The sequence below is a fragment of the Podarcis muralis genome, chromosome 2, assembly GCF_964188315.1.
Source record: "Podarcis muralis chromosome 2, rPodMur119.hap1.1, whole genome shotgun sequence".
In the NCBI taxonomy this organism is placed as follows: domain Eukaryota; kingdom Metazoa; phylum Chordata; class Lepidosauria; order Squamata; family Lacertidae; genus Podarcis; species Podarcis muralis.
The window spans coordinates 66,474,589-66,489,248 of record NC_135656.1 but is presented as its reverse complement, the minus strand read 5'-3'; the positions used below and the strand labels follow the sequence as shown (position 1 = coordinate 66,489,248).

The 14,660-nt window shown below is 40.9% G+C and overlaps 1 protein-coding gene across 7 annotated transcripts in view; it reads left to right on the top strand.

Moving 5' to 3' along the window:
- EBF1 (EBF transcription factor 1) overlaps positions 1 to 8,209 on the top strand; it is a 383,413-nt gene extending 375,204 nt beyond the window's left edge. For all 7 annotated transcript variants that reach the window (XM_077924635.1, XM_077924631.1, XM_077924629.1 and 4 more), the window contains one exon: positions 4,910 to 8,209. In XM_077924635.1, the coding sequence (XP_077780761.1) occupies positions 4,910 to 4,941 (32 nt within the window). In that variant the 3' untranslated portion in view covers positions 4,942 to 8,209. The remainder of the gene's footprint in view (positions 1 to 4,909) is intronic.
- The last annotated feature ends 6,451 nt before the right edge of the window (positions 8,210 to 14,660 follow it).

Genomic DNA, 14,660 nt, shown 5'->3' with positions numbered 1-14,660 from the left:
ATCATCACCATCATCTACTAGAACAGGCTTCCTCAACCTCAGCCCTCCAGATGTTTTGAGAATACAATTCCCATCATCCCTGACCACTGGCCCTGCTAGCTAGGGATCATGGGAGTTGTAGGCCAACTCCCATGGAAGCTTGATCCAAACCCTTCATTAGAACAACAGTCATATTTCACTGGTAGTGGTGTTTTTAACCACACAGTTTTTGTGTGGAATATAGAATGAAATCTTTTTTTCTTTTATAGATCATCATCGTAGGTTATCCTTATATAAATTAGAACATGATGGAGACATATAACAGCCATTCATTTTGTTTTTGCAAAAATACATTTTGCTTTTGTCAGGTTTTGGGTGGGGGAATCCTGCGATATTTCCCTTTTCAGAATCAATTTCACATTGAACCAGAAAAAAAGCCTAGGTGGTCCTGTAACCAAGACACTTAAAGTACAAAAGTAGCATGATAAGGCCTTGGCAGAATGGAAATAAGAAACCTTTTAAGCAGAAAGAAATTCCGAACATCATTCTGCCTTTTGACTTGTAATTTAATTCAGAAGTATTAGGCTTCTTCAGCAATAGTAATGGTAGCTGTTCTTTGAAAACCTTACACTTATGCTGTGTTATATTCCATTTCTCTTCCATTGGCACAGTTTCTTGCATTTAGCTATAGTGAAATGTTAAGCTTTCCTAAAAGGAGAAATTGTATTTGCTTAGAAAATCATTGCAGAGTTAACAAATGCCCAATACAGAAAATCTGCAAAAACATTTTATTCACTTCCAGGTGCTCTTTTATTGTTAACAGCCTAATAATGATGTTCTAGAAAGGACAGTCAAAATTACCTATACGGGGTAAGGTGTAGTAAGCGCAAAAGTGATACAGGTTAGCCACAGAGAGTTTCTCCCACCCAGCATAATACCATACGTCTGGCAATTTCTTATTGAAGTTTCCAAAATCCACAAGAATCTTAGTAGCCACCACGCTGATTGGACACAGAATGCCTTAACCACCTCTTAGGAAAGAATTCCTAATATCATCTGGGCTATAACATTAGTCTGGTATATGTGGTGCCATAGAGTAGTAGGCAGTTGTGGTGCTATCGCCCCTTTAAGACTGGTTTATGGGAATTGGTTAGAACTTCAGAAGAAATGAGCTTACATATAGCTGTCTCCCGTAAAAGGCTTCAAGGCCAGTGTCACAAGGTAATTGAGTGGAAGAGGTGAACTCCCATGGTCTAAGTTCCTAAAAAACCTGGATTGGTGGGAGCTCTCAGCAGCCAGCCAAGCCGAGGTCAGCATCTATTTGGGCTTTTGATAGCATCTTGTTCTGTTGCTCAGCCTACTGAGATTTAAGTGTAAGCGTTTATGTTAATTAGCTGGATAAGTTAGTGTTTGTTGTTCTCTTACCTTCTGAGCTACTTTAATCTGTGTGATTATTTGGAGTTTTTCTCTCTTGTAAAGTTGTGTTTTAGTAAAGTCTGTGTATGATTTTTATGAAATTTGGTCTGGTCTGAGTTCCTGGACCCTTTAATTTTGACCATGCTTTTTGGAGCAAGGCTCATCCAGTACAGCAGTACATGACAATTTCCCCACTATGAATTAAAACATAAAACTGTATTTATTCTGCAAATATTATACATAGCAGTTCAGTGTGGAAGGGGGGAGCTTATAAAATGGGCAAAAGGCATAATGCGTAAATGCATAGCCATTGTTATGGCTGTAACCCTGTGAAAGTTTTTAGTGTGGCTCTAAGCTTAATTCCCAATTTTATTGCTGATTTTTAAGATATCATTCCACTGCTCACCCTTGCTCCTGCTCTTCCCACCACCGGCATGTGGTTCCCAAAAAGTTGCTAAGAAGGGCATATGGCAGTCAGAATGTAAAATGGGTTCCCACTCTTGTCTTGGAAGGTTTTCCTGGTCACAACCCATGGCTGCACTGCAGCCCAGTTGGTGGAAGCACCAGGAGGAGACAGCCTCAAAGGATGACCTCAGTGAAGAGGCAAACTGGTGTGGAAAAAGGCAGCCTTTCAAGTACTGTGGTCTAATGCCATGGAGACGTTCAGCAGTTAGTAAATGTTCATTCCAAAAAATTAATTTGCCCTCACAAGATGTAGTAGAATTCATTCCCTGAAGACTTAGTGATGGCCACCAATTGGCTAGACAAATTCATGGTGGATAAGGCTAGCAATGACTGTGTTCTGCCTTCACTGTCAAATGAATATGCTTCTGCATACCAGCTGCTGGAATTGTAAGTGCATAGAGTGTTGTTACACTCAGGTCTTGCTTGTTGTCTTCCCATAAGGCATCTGGGTGGCTACTGTGAAAATAGAATGCTGAACTAGATGGGCCTTTGGCCTGCCTCAGCAGGTGGTTCTTACGTTCTAATGTTTCCTCTAGTTTGGAAATATCAAGATCATTCCAAAACTGTTGACATAGTAATAGTTTTCCAGTGTCTGGATAAGCCATCTTTCCTGCTACTTCAAGATTTTCAATAAATATTTAAACATTCAGAATTTAAAATGTTAAACAGTGCAAAGTTTAACCTGTGACCATATTCTTATATCTGTTCCTTCTTCCAAAATCTCTGATCGCAGTTTCATCAGAGATTAAAGAAATATGTTGCTTGTAAAGGCTTTATTCACACTATGCTGGTCTTTTGAAGAATCAGGAGGGAGACTCCAGATTTATTTTTAAAGGAAATGGCTGTTGTGCTACTACAACAGGTCATATCCTTATGATGCCTAGTTCCAAATGCATAATTTATTTTCATCCTTTCGTCTTTTGTTTTACTTCATTTAGTCATTGCTGTTTGCTTAAACTGCCTCCCTCTTGCTGATTAGTCTTGTAATTCATGCACATATGGCGATGTTTGTGGAGTAAACATTCCTTCCCACTCCCTGGTCTGCAAGTCTTTCACATTGCTTGGTTCTTATCAAATGAATGCGACTGCAATTAAAGCACACTGAATTTGAATCAGTTATGGGTCTGAGTTCTTTCCCAAGAAATCTGCCCAGATGTTTGAGATGGTATGCAGCTGGCATTTTAAAGAGGTGACCTTGTGACCACAGTCACCACCAACCATATGTAACTCCCAGCTTAAGGATGTGTTTCCTTACACTAGGTCATTTTGGGCATTACATAGAAAGGCTGAGACCAGATTATCATTGCAGATCTTTCTAGGTCTAAATGTCCAAACATCCTGATGCATGAATGGATTAATTTGAAGTGAGTCAATTTCGTCCCATTGGCTTCAATGTGATTTTAAACTGGCTTAAAAGGAAAGACTCTAGCTTAATTTGTCTGAAGACTGGACTGAGTTATTTGAGTCACCATGTGATACAAAACACTCTACTGAAGATGTCTTTGTGGGGGGGGGGAATGAATTCAACTTTAGTGGGAAATTATTTATCAGTCACAAATGACATCTTTTCAAGGGCTGAACTGGAATGGGATATATAGCTTTCAGCTGTGGTGTTACTGCTTCCTTGTGGTGGGAGCTCCTTCATAGCAGTGGTAATTTATGCAAGCCCTAATTACCCAGGCAAGCCTCCTAGCATGGCAATTTTCAATGCCAACATCACACACACATCGTGGCAGCTGGCAAGCTAACTGCACAACCTGAGAGACTCATATATTCAACATTTGCATACATTACTGCTTCCAAGTGGGCCAGATTTGCGGCAGCATAATGCCACCGCAACCAGGTGTAAACCATTTATACAGCTAAAAAAAGGCTAGGGCTTCTGGACTGTTCACTAGCTGGCTTGTTTGAGATCAGGGGGTTTGTGTATTGCCAAGAAAAACAGAAACCCAAGGGCTTGAAGTCACGCAGAATACAGAACATTATAAACGTATTCATGATGTTGGCAAAATGGATACAAGTTTTCTTGCTGCTCCATGACACTAGAAGTTGGGCTCACCCAATGACACTGGCTGGCAGTAGATTCACAACAGGCAGAAGAAAATACTTCTTCATGCAAAGCTTATGGAGTTGACCGCCACAAATAGTTGTGATGGCCATTGTCTTGGATGACCTGAAAACATGAGACTTTCATGAAGGTTAAGGCTGCCAATGGCTATTGACCATGATAGCTAAATAGAATATCCAAGTCCAGAGGGAGTATATCTCAGAATATTAGTACTGTAGTGGAGGCAACAATATTTGGGAAGGGCAATTGCCTTCGTGCTCTGCTTGCAGGTTTCTTGGAAGTATTTGGCAGGCCACCATCAGAAACAGGATGCTAGACTAGCGAGACCTTTGATCTGAACTTGTTATGTTCTTATATAGATGGCCGCAATAGTTTGAGGCTATGTTGGGTTGGGGGTTAAGGATTGCCCATAGTTACAGTTTGACAGTTGAGAGCTTTCTGTGTGATCAAAGTATGTTGCAGTTACATTTTAGTCTTTGCAAGTTCCTTTACAATGACACCCCATCCTCCTACCTTTAAAACAAATAAAAGAGGAACCATATTTGTAAGCAACCGTCTGATTTTTTTTTAATTATAAAATGTTGATTTTAATTGCCATTGAACAGACTTTTTACTGAAATGTGCTTGATTATTGTAAAACTTTCTACTGATTTCTCAAAGCTTAAGGAACTTTGGATTGAAGTTTGGACTAGCCTTCATTAAGCATGTGTCTTAATTAAAGATGTAAGTCTCCTGTAAGCATTACATGGGAATTACATCCCACTAAATATGCTTGGGAGACGTATTATCCCAAGCCCTTTAAAAAAAAAATTCTGGGCATATACATATGAAATAAGGCCTAAATCCAGCACAGAATTAGGCATGCTTAAATAAAAATCTAAATAACAACACAAATGAATGAACTGCTAGAAAATATTTGGAATGTTCTCTTTTACAGAATGATTTATCTCTCTCTTTTTTTTCTTCTCCTCCATTTAACAGCTATATCTGGCATGATAGTTCCCCCCATGTGAAAGGATTGCCTTGAAGAATTTTACTAATGAAGAACTTGGATTCTGCTTCAGAACAAAGTCTGACACAAGTCCCAGAGCGGAACTTTTAACTCAGGCCTTTCTCTCTCTCTCTCTCTCTCTCTTCCTTATTAAGGAAAAAAGGAAGAATCTCACAATAATTGCAATGTTTTTAACAAAATAGAATGGTGGGGGGGAAACCCGTCCTTGCAAAATAATACTGAAATTTACCCGGAGCCTACAAGTGGAAGGTATTACTTTGTGCTGTCTATCCTAGGTTCTTGGGGGAGAGATTTATTTTGTGTCATGAAGAAAAATCCACTTGTGTCTTCTTGGTTTTCGATTAACTCAGTCACTATTTGTCTTTTACAAATCATAATGGGAGAAGGGGTGCCATCACTAGGGACTCTTTTTTAAAAGGTGTAATGAAGGGAAATAAAGTGGCAACACTTTTTTAAAAAAAAAACAAAACAAGTTTGTGTGGAACAGAAGTAGAAGTGCCAGAATAGGGGTGGTGGTTGTTTTTCTTTCCTTAGAAGAGTAATGGCAGTGCCAGTTAAGGGTTGGCTTATTTGTGTTACTCCTCCAGCGACAGTTCACTCATCTGATGTTTTGCATTCTTGGGAGGTGTGTGTGTAGTTCTGTGGGGGTATGTATACACACACGTGCATATGCACACATAAATGCACACACACTTACCACATTAGGATTCCATTTTAGAGGCAGTGAGAAATTTTTTTTGGGGGGGGAGGGGGCATCTTTCTTAGAATATTGTACTTAGGTGACTGTGTAAATAATGCAAGACAGAAAAATTAGCAAAAGTGTAGCTAAGGACATGCATATCCCACCTTTTACCTTGGAAAACCCAGTGCCTCTGGATATAATGCTAAAAAGTGCAGAATTAGATTAGCATGGCTCTCTCTCTTTCTCTCTCTGTCTTTAGCTTATATCAAACTTTTCCAAATGAGTGGCCTCCTTAAGTACAGTTTAACCCTGTCTACACATACAAATCTCTTTGGGATCTGGTGTGGCAGGACAAAGGCACAAACGCGAGCCACTTCATTGCATTTCTGCATATTCTCAACGGAAATATATTTCCTAGCTTACTTACATGGGGTTTTTGGTTTTGTTTGTTGGGGCCAGGGGCAGAAGACAACTTCATCCTGCCGTCCCAGAGATGGCCCAGAAGCACACATGCACACAAAACGACATGTCCGTATCAAGCTGCGATTGCTTTTATATCAGTCAACCCTTTTGGTTTGCGACATACTCTCTTAAGCAACAGGTAGTGGCATTTTTTTTATACATAGAAAATTAAAATATGAAAAAAGGGCGGAGGAGACAGAGTGTTATGTGAAGGTTTGCAAAGTAAACCCTCACATGAATTTAGCTCTCATTATGTAGGGAGCAGACTTAGTTGACGGTGCAGAAAACCTCTAAGGATGCATTTACCTGATTGTTTTCCCCCTTTGCCATTGCGTTTTGTATGTAGTTATAAATACTGTAGATCTTTTGGGGTGATTTTTTTTTTTTTGGCCAAAGTTATTGTTCTATTTATACAATTTAATGTCTTAAGACAGTTTTTTCAATCACATACACAGTCACACGAGAGAATTACTGCATATTTTGCAAAATGAGCTCACTACCTTTAAGATTGCACATGCTTGCAAAATGAATTAAAGAAAAAAAAGCTTTTTTAAAAAGAAGAATTTTGTAAAATATCCATATAAATAATGTATTTATCTTTGGAATTTGTACATTGCTTTTTCCCTGCAGCATCCCAGTTTATTTTATTGTGTATGTTTGCTATGTGAAAAGTGCTAATTTGTTTGGTCATTCACAGGTGTATTAGCTGTTTAAATGTGATTTTAATACAATTCATTTATAGGGTTTTTTAGTAATTGTTTTAAACCATGCTTCCATTTTGGTTTAATTTTCACTCAAAAGCCATTGTCTATTTTTGTATTATTTGTAAGTTAAGAAGGTTTTTTTCCCCAATATATGGCAAAAGGTAGCATATTATTCTTGTAGCATTTAGTTATGTAGGTTTAAAAAAGTATCCTTTGCTTTTGAGGCTTATAAAAAAAAAATCTAATGCTGTTTTACTCTATTAATATGCATGGAATCTCTCCCCTTTGGAGTGACGCATTTTTTGTGCATTAAATATGGGGAGAAACTTCATAGAAATCAATGAAAATACTTTCTTTCTTGTCTGCTTGTATATTTCTCTGTCTTTCACATGAATATAAACCAGCAGATTGGATGCCTTAACAATGCAAATCATATTCATTTCACTTGTACATTGTACTGCGCACCAGAACTGTCAATCATCACTAACATTCTAAGGAGAAAAAAAAGGAATTTGAAAAGCACAAAAGAACTGTTTTGTTACCTTAAGACAATGTGACTTTTTTCTAGCCAAGCAACAATGCTGCAACTGTGCATGCTTCCTGTTTGAATTTTGCAATTGATTTCACTCAGATATCACTGTGTGATCTTTTGGGAAGGGGAGTGGGGTTGGGGGGAGGAGAGAAAGAAAGAAAGAAAAAATCCATAAGGTTTTTGCCCCTAGAACAATAAGAACACACTCACATATAAAGAAACTGGAAAATATAAGGAATATCAATGTATTGCTTCTCTATTGTTCAAACATTTATTCTAATTCACATAGTAAGCAACGGCACTGCAATGTAATCAAATTTAAAGCCATATTTTGTCCAGTGATGCCCTCCACTGAACCCATTCAGACAGAGTTGCACCAGTTTAGACACTCATACAAAGTCATATACATGTATAACCCCTTTCCTTCAACGTCCAAAGATCCTTTGAACAATAGGTAGAATTTGTTTCTCCAAGTATTTATAGCGCGCTGATAAAAGGAAATCTATATTTAAAAATCTCCCTGCCCCAAATAGATCCTACGACTTTTACATGATTCTTAAAGATGCCGCTCTTAACAGAATATGGCTTTAAGTGGAAATGACCATGTTTCAGTCTTTACAAAGTGAAGCCTCTGATGGGCTGAGTTGTGTGGAGGATGCCCATTTCCTCTCCAGTGTACCAGGCTGCATCTAAAATGAAGTCATCTCTGAATCTACTAATCGTTCACCTTCTTAACTAAACCTTTTGGAATAGACACACACACTGTACAGTTCTATTGTTAGAGAAAACTAACTACTGTAGAGATTGTTATAATTTTTTTGCAGAAATTCAAGCTGTAAAAACTTTTCAACTTTCACAATATTTAATTAAAGTTACTTCCTGTCTGTGAGTGCAGCTCCTGGCTGTGTATTTATTCATTTGGCTCTGCGAAGTCGACAGACAACGAAAAGTGCTGAATGTCAGACAGCGGCAATGGAATGGACACCCCTTCTGCATTCTGTTCTAAAATATGAAGCAGCAAAAATAGGGGGAATAATGCATTGTGGGCTGCTTATGATAAATTTGCTGTACTTACAGCTCTGAAGAGAACCACCATGATCTTGGGGCTCTGTTATGCATCTCAGGAGCTATCGCGTATAAGTGGTCCATTGGTGGCTAGCCCAATGTCTTCAGTGTTGGAAAATGCTTCATGTGCATGGAGGCAGCATAGTTCAGTGGTTTGTCACATACTTTGTAAACAGGCAGTCTCAGGTTCAGTCCTGTGATCTCACTGAAAGAACATAAGAACAGCGTTGCTGGATCAGACCAAAGTTTAATATCTTGTATCCAACAGTGGCTAACCAGATGTCCATTGGAAGCACACAGACATGGGTACAACCAGGGCTTTTGTTCAGCTGTAACTCAATGGAACTCAATTCTGGCACCTCTCAGATGGGCATCATTGACATTATAAGATAACAAGGGAGACACTTATGGTGAGTTCCAGCACCTCTTTTTCTAGAAAAATAGCAGTGAGTACAACAGTCTTGTTCTGCTGTTGTTTCCCTCAACCGGCATTCAGGAACACATTACCGCTGATCTTGAGGGGGTAGTATACATCCATCTAGACCACTGATAGGCCAATGAAAAGGCCTTATCATCCATCAATTTGTCTAACCCCATTTTAAGGTTGCCTGTGAGAATATAAAAGGGTTTCCTAGAGTGGCAATGGAAAAGACCCAGAGGCCTAAGAGAGCTGCAGTCAAGAGTAGGCCGCAGTGCATGGTCAAGTAGTCTGACTCGGTATAAAGCTACTCCACATACAATAAATGGCTAACCTAAGGTTGTCCAGATATTTGCCAGACTCCATCTCCCATCAGTCCCTGCCAGTACAGACAGTGGTTGGGGGATGATGGTAGTTGTAGTCCCAACAAAATCTGGAGGGCCACAGGGTTACTGTTCTTCAAAATAGAAGAGTATTGGGCAACTGAAAATGCTTCAGAAAGCCAGGAATCACAGTATAGAGATATGTGATCATCTAATGAGGCGGCAGTTTCATGACATCATTATTTATCAAACAATATAGTACTACGCCGTGATTCACCCAACGTGGACAAGTTCTCTATATTTCAATTGGAGAGAAGTAAGTATATGTGTCTAACACCCACATTAAAAACAATGAGATACTCAGCATGGTCCCAACTCATGCTTACTCAGAAGTAAACTCCACTGTATTCAATGGAACTTGCTTCCAGGCAAGTTTGCAAGGACTGCATGCACAGCTTTAGCTGTACTGTACCCAGAGTGCCCTGGAATGCTAGCTTTTAAATTACTGCTCCCTCTGCTACTATAATCTGATGGTCCCATCACTATCATTTTGGAAGCTAAACCAAAATAAGGTAGTGGATTTAGAGGACTTATCAGGTATGAAGAATATTAGTATGTAAATACAAACACACAGAGAGCAGTGTTCGAAACTCCCATTGTTCTAGGTACATTTTGCGACAGGGAATTTCATTAGCACAAGCAGTTTCTGAGCTCTGGGCGCAGTACTGCACCTAAGATTTCAGATTAAAACTGCAGAGTGAAAGGAAAAGAGGGCCTTTTCTACCTCCCCACTTCCAGCTACTCTCTGAAGACTGGAGAAGAGACCCTCTTAAGAATATTAGGGGAGTGGGCAGGGGAAGGACTAGACTATGTGAAAAATGAACATAATATTTTAGCAGCAGTTCATTCAATTTCAGCACTGTATTCTTGTTATTTAAAAAGCGTGCCTAGACATTCCATTGTTGTGCCCATGAAATATACTCAGAGTTGAGAGTAGATTTCATACTCTTTATTCAGCTCATAGTGGTGAGGAGGAATGCAAGTTCCCCCAGAATGTCTGCTTTATATACATTATTTACACAATGGGCCCCACGTGATTGGCTAATTCCAGGATTCACCTGTAGGCCAATCAGGTTGCGGATTCAATTTTTTCCTGGAGCTGAATTGGGTGGCTCCTGTGGACCAATCAGACTGCTGCATTCTGAATCCTATTGTTCTAGGACCAATCAGACTGCTGCCTTTTGGATCCTATTCAACTCAGTACATAACAGCCCATAACCTAGGTTTAAGGTGCCATTTAGCTCCTAGCTTTCATATCTCAGTTTCTAACACTGACACACAGAGAGAGACACAAACAGACATGTACTACTGGCTTGCCAAGAAGCTATGCTAAGTGGTTCCCAGGACCTTCAGAATGTGAAGGGCAGTTGAACAATTTAGTATTGTCAATATTGAGGTGGTGAATATGAGTGATCCATCAAAAGCATCACCAGCAAGAGTTTTTGAACCACTTGTATTCCAAATGTTTGTTTTACATTTGGGACTGTAGGTGTTATAAGTTTAGTTCCAAAAGGTGATTATGTGAAGCAGCCCACAGTCTAAATCTGTCACTGATGAATGTGGAACAGGTGATGAGCATTCATTTCTTAGAAGAGATAGAACAAGTTTTAATTTATTCAAAATCTGAATGGCTTGGTTAATATTAGCTTGAGCATGTTCACTCCAGCACCTGGGATAGTAAATTCACGAGAGAGGCTGGAGCTGGTCTACAATTCTGCCTAAATACACAAAACATGTAATAAAATCTGAAGCACGAACAGCCATTCACCATATGGGGAGGGCTGTAGATTAGTAGATGAGAACTACTGCCTACTTTGCATGCAGAAAGTCCCAGGTTAATTACTTCTATTGCCCTCCACAGTCATGTTTAATATAGAATACAAAATCTTTCTGATTTCTTCCTGTCATGTATTATTACCCCCATATGCCTCTTGCTTATACGGCCACAAGTTCAAGGTGTTCTGATTACATCACTTGTGTGACTACTGGCAAACTTCTGGAAGAGAATTTCAAATTCTTGTCAGCAGGTTACAACTTAATGACTGTCAGTGACCTCTCCCATACCAGCATGTCAGAGACTATATTTATCAAACGATGTCATATCTGTGATTTTAGTTGTGTGTGTGCACACACGTGTGTGCACACACAAACACACAGTGCTATTTTTCTAGAACTCACCATGAACGCCTCCCTTGTTCTATTATAATGGCAATGTCGCCCACCTGAGAGGTGCGTTCTGGTGAGTTCCGGCTGTAAAAAAAGCCCTGCAAACACACACACACAAAATACAAACACAGAAAGAGAGAGAGAGAATGTCCAACTTTAGACTTAGCTCTGAGTCTACAGGAGGAGTAGGGAACCTGTGCCCCTCCCTAATGTTGTCGGACTCCAACTCCCATCAGCCTCACTCAGCATGGTCAATTGTCAGGGATGGTGGGCTTAGTGAGTGCAGCGGGTGTGCAAGAGTTAATAGTTAAAGTGAGCCATTGTGATGCAGTGGTAAAAGTGGAAGACCAAAACAGAGACCCAGGTTCAAAGCTCTACCCACCCATGAGGCTTACTGGGTGACCTTGGGCTCACCACATACTCTCAAGCTTGACCTATCTCACTGGGTTGCTTTCAGGATAAAATGGGAGACACACCAAAGAACAACAAAATTAATATTTCTACGCCACCCAGAATAGCAAACAACAAAACAGAACAACACTATTTCAAAAAAATGAAAACAATAAAAAGCATTGAAAACATTAAACTGATACTGCCTTGAACTTCCTGGAAGAAAGGTGGACTATAAATGGAATAAATACACCCTGAGGACAAACTATTTGTAACCACGCCATCTCCCATTCCATCTATCCCAAACTTCACAGCTGGTTTGTCAGAGTGCTTCTCATTTTCTCACCACTGGCCTTGGCTCACTGTGTGGTGATAACACCAGAGGGCCTTCTCTGGTATGGACCTGCCAAGTGAGGGATACCTTCCTCCTAGAGGTGCAGACAGTGGAGATTCTGATGAGATTCCACCATCAATTAAAAACAGCCTCATTCTCTCAGGCCAGTTGCTTAGCATGGGGGGCAGGGGTCCATGGCCCCGGGCGCAAAATTCTGAGGGAGCACAACCAGAAACCCCTCTGCAGTCCACCAGCTTCCATAGGGATCCCCATCCCGCCCTAGTGAAGGTGGCAGAGCAGGTCAGGCCCACAATGAGTGAGCGTGGACAGAGGAAGGGAGGCAAGGGGCAACCCCAGCGTGGCCTGGCCTGGCGCTGCTCTCTGTGGGCATTGGTGGGATTCACCCGCCAAAGTCCATGTCAGCTGTCCATTCCCCCCCCCCTGCATGCATGCAGGCAGGTGGCACAGCACTGCCCCGCTTGGCTCAGGGGCCCGTGGTCCAGTAGCACTGGCAGCTTGCCTGCCCGGGGTGCTGGCAACCCACGCTATGCCACTGTCTCAGGCATTTGAAGTGAGTTAGAAGTCTTAGGTAGTCTTAGGTCGAGGTCACTTTGATATGACAAAGGGCAGCCTATACGTTTTAGAAATAACGTAAAATAAATATTAAGGTCTCCAAAATGGCTAAGATTAGCCCTGCTTTCAGCTTGCTATGTTATGGAAAGCCCTCCTGACGTAGCGACACCCTCAGGATTTGAAGTGACCTGCATGAGATATTTTACCATAGTTTATTTGTTACAGATACAGATAATTGGAAAGATAAAGAGTGAGGAAAACTGACATGCTTTTAAAAAAATAAAATAAAATATCAAAGGTGTCTAGGGTAAAATTCATGTTAGTTTTCCAGTGTGGTTATTGGCACAAAGCTGCTCCCTTACAGTGGCTCCAACACTGCACTGGAAACACGCAGAGAGAGGGGGGGAGGGGGAGGGAGCAATGGTGGGGATAGGCTGGACCTCTTGAGTGTTTCCCACATCAGTTCCCCCCTCCCGCAGCCTGCACCTTATCAGAGCAAAGGTAACCCATGAATCAGGCAACAGCTTAATGGTACCACTTGAAGCCTCTCAAATGGCAGTGGGAACTTCCTGTAGGAATGAAACCCTGCTAGCATATTTATCCTGAATAGACTGCTTTGTAATGTTAGAGTATGATGCCATTCCAGATCAAAGAAAGAAGGAAAGTAGAAGCAGAGCTCCATAAGGTAATAGCCTATTCACAACAATGGCTCCTCACTTTCCCCTGGATGTCAGGGCTCACGCTAGTTAAGGAAAGAATAATAGTTCATACCCCCTGTTCAGCAACATTTTTAGCCAAATCTGCTCCTAGACCCCCAGACAGCACAATGGCCTGGAAATCTGCTAGTTTATCCACAACAATGTAATGTCTTCTGTTGAAGTCTTTAAAAACATTATCTTAAAAATATTTTAGGCACTGATTTCTTTAACAACAAAAACGGCTTCACTTAAAACAAATCAAGGAACTAATAAGAGTAGCAGGCAGCACACACACCCTTTGCACTTACAGCAGCCGTGCAGAACCTATTGCCTGCGGCCCTAATGTACAATGTTGGGTGTGACACAAGTAAAGACGTGGATGGGCTGGAAGTGGGGGTTGCAGTCACCACCCATCAGCAGATTGGCGGCACCTGCAAAACCCCATGCATGACACTATGAAAGCACAACAACCTGTGGCTTGCAAGGTGCTGGTCCTTTGCCAGCATGGTTTGCTTTCAGTGTGATGTCAGGTGAGTGGTCCCACCCACATGTCCAACTTGGCTGACCCCTTGAGTATGATCAGTTCCACTGGGCAGCTCCAGCTCCCCACCCTTGACTTACAGGAAAGCCCATTGTAGGGTGTCATAAGGTTTTGTGGAAGCACAGGCATGCAAGCAGGCAGACCATTGAAAAGATGGTGAATGGTGAAAGACAGAAGACAGGACATTCACAAACATCTCTTTGCAACCTCAGAGGTGAACCAGGTCACACAAAGCATTTTTTTCAGAATAATCTTAAATATTCCACAACAAGCCTCCACTTCAGGTCTTTGGAATTAAGGAGACTGAGCTTTAGAAAGCGGTTCAGAAAGCTGTTGCCTGTAGAATAAGCACAGCCACAGATTTACACGTTAAGATCTCTGCTGCTAGAATCTACAGACAACTAGAGTCATCCAGCAATAATATTTCTAGGAATGTGCTCAGGCTCCCATGTGTCAATGTGTAGCATTTTGCTCCTCTTTCGATCCCAGTCATGCCCTCTGAGTGTTAAACAATACAGAGCAACCTTCTAACAGCTCTTAATATATATTTTATTTCAACTATCACTCTTATTTGGCAGGTGAGTTATTCTGCACAGCAGGTGTTCCTTAATGGTGTTAAAGAATAAACAGAACTTAGTGATGGTCTTACATACCCATTAGCTAATGGATTACTAAGCAAAAGGGACTCATGTTTAACCTCCCTGCACTTAGCCCACTGTTGAGAAAAACGTGAAAAAAGTATAAACCAACACTCCAACTGCAGTTCTCAGGA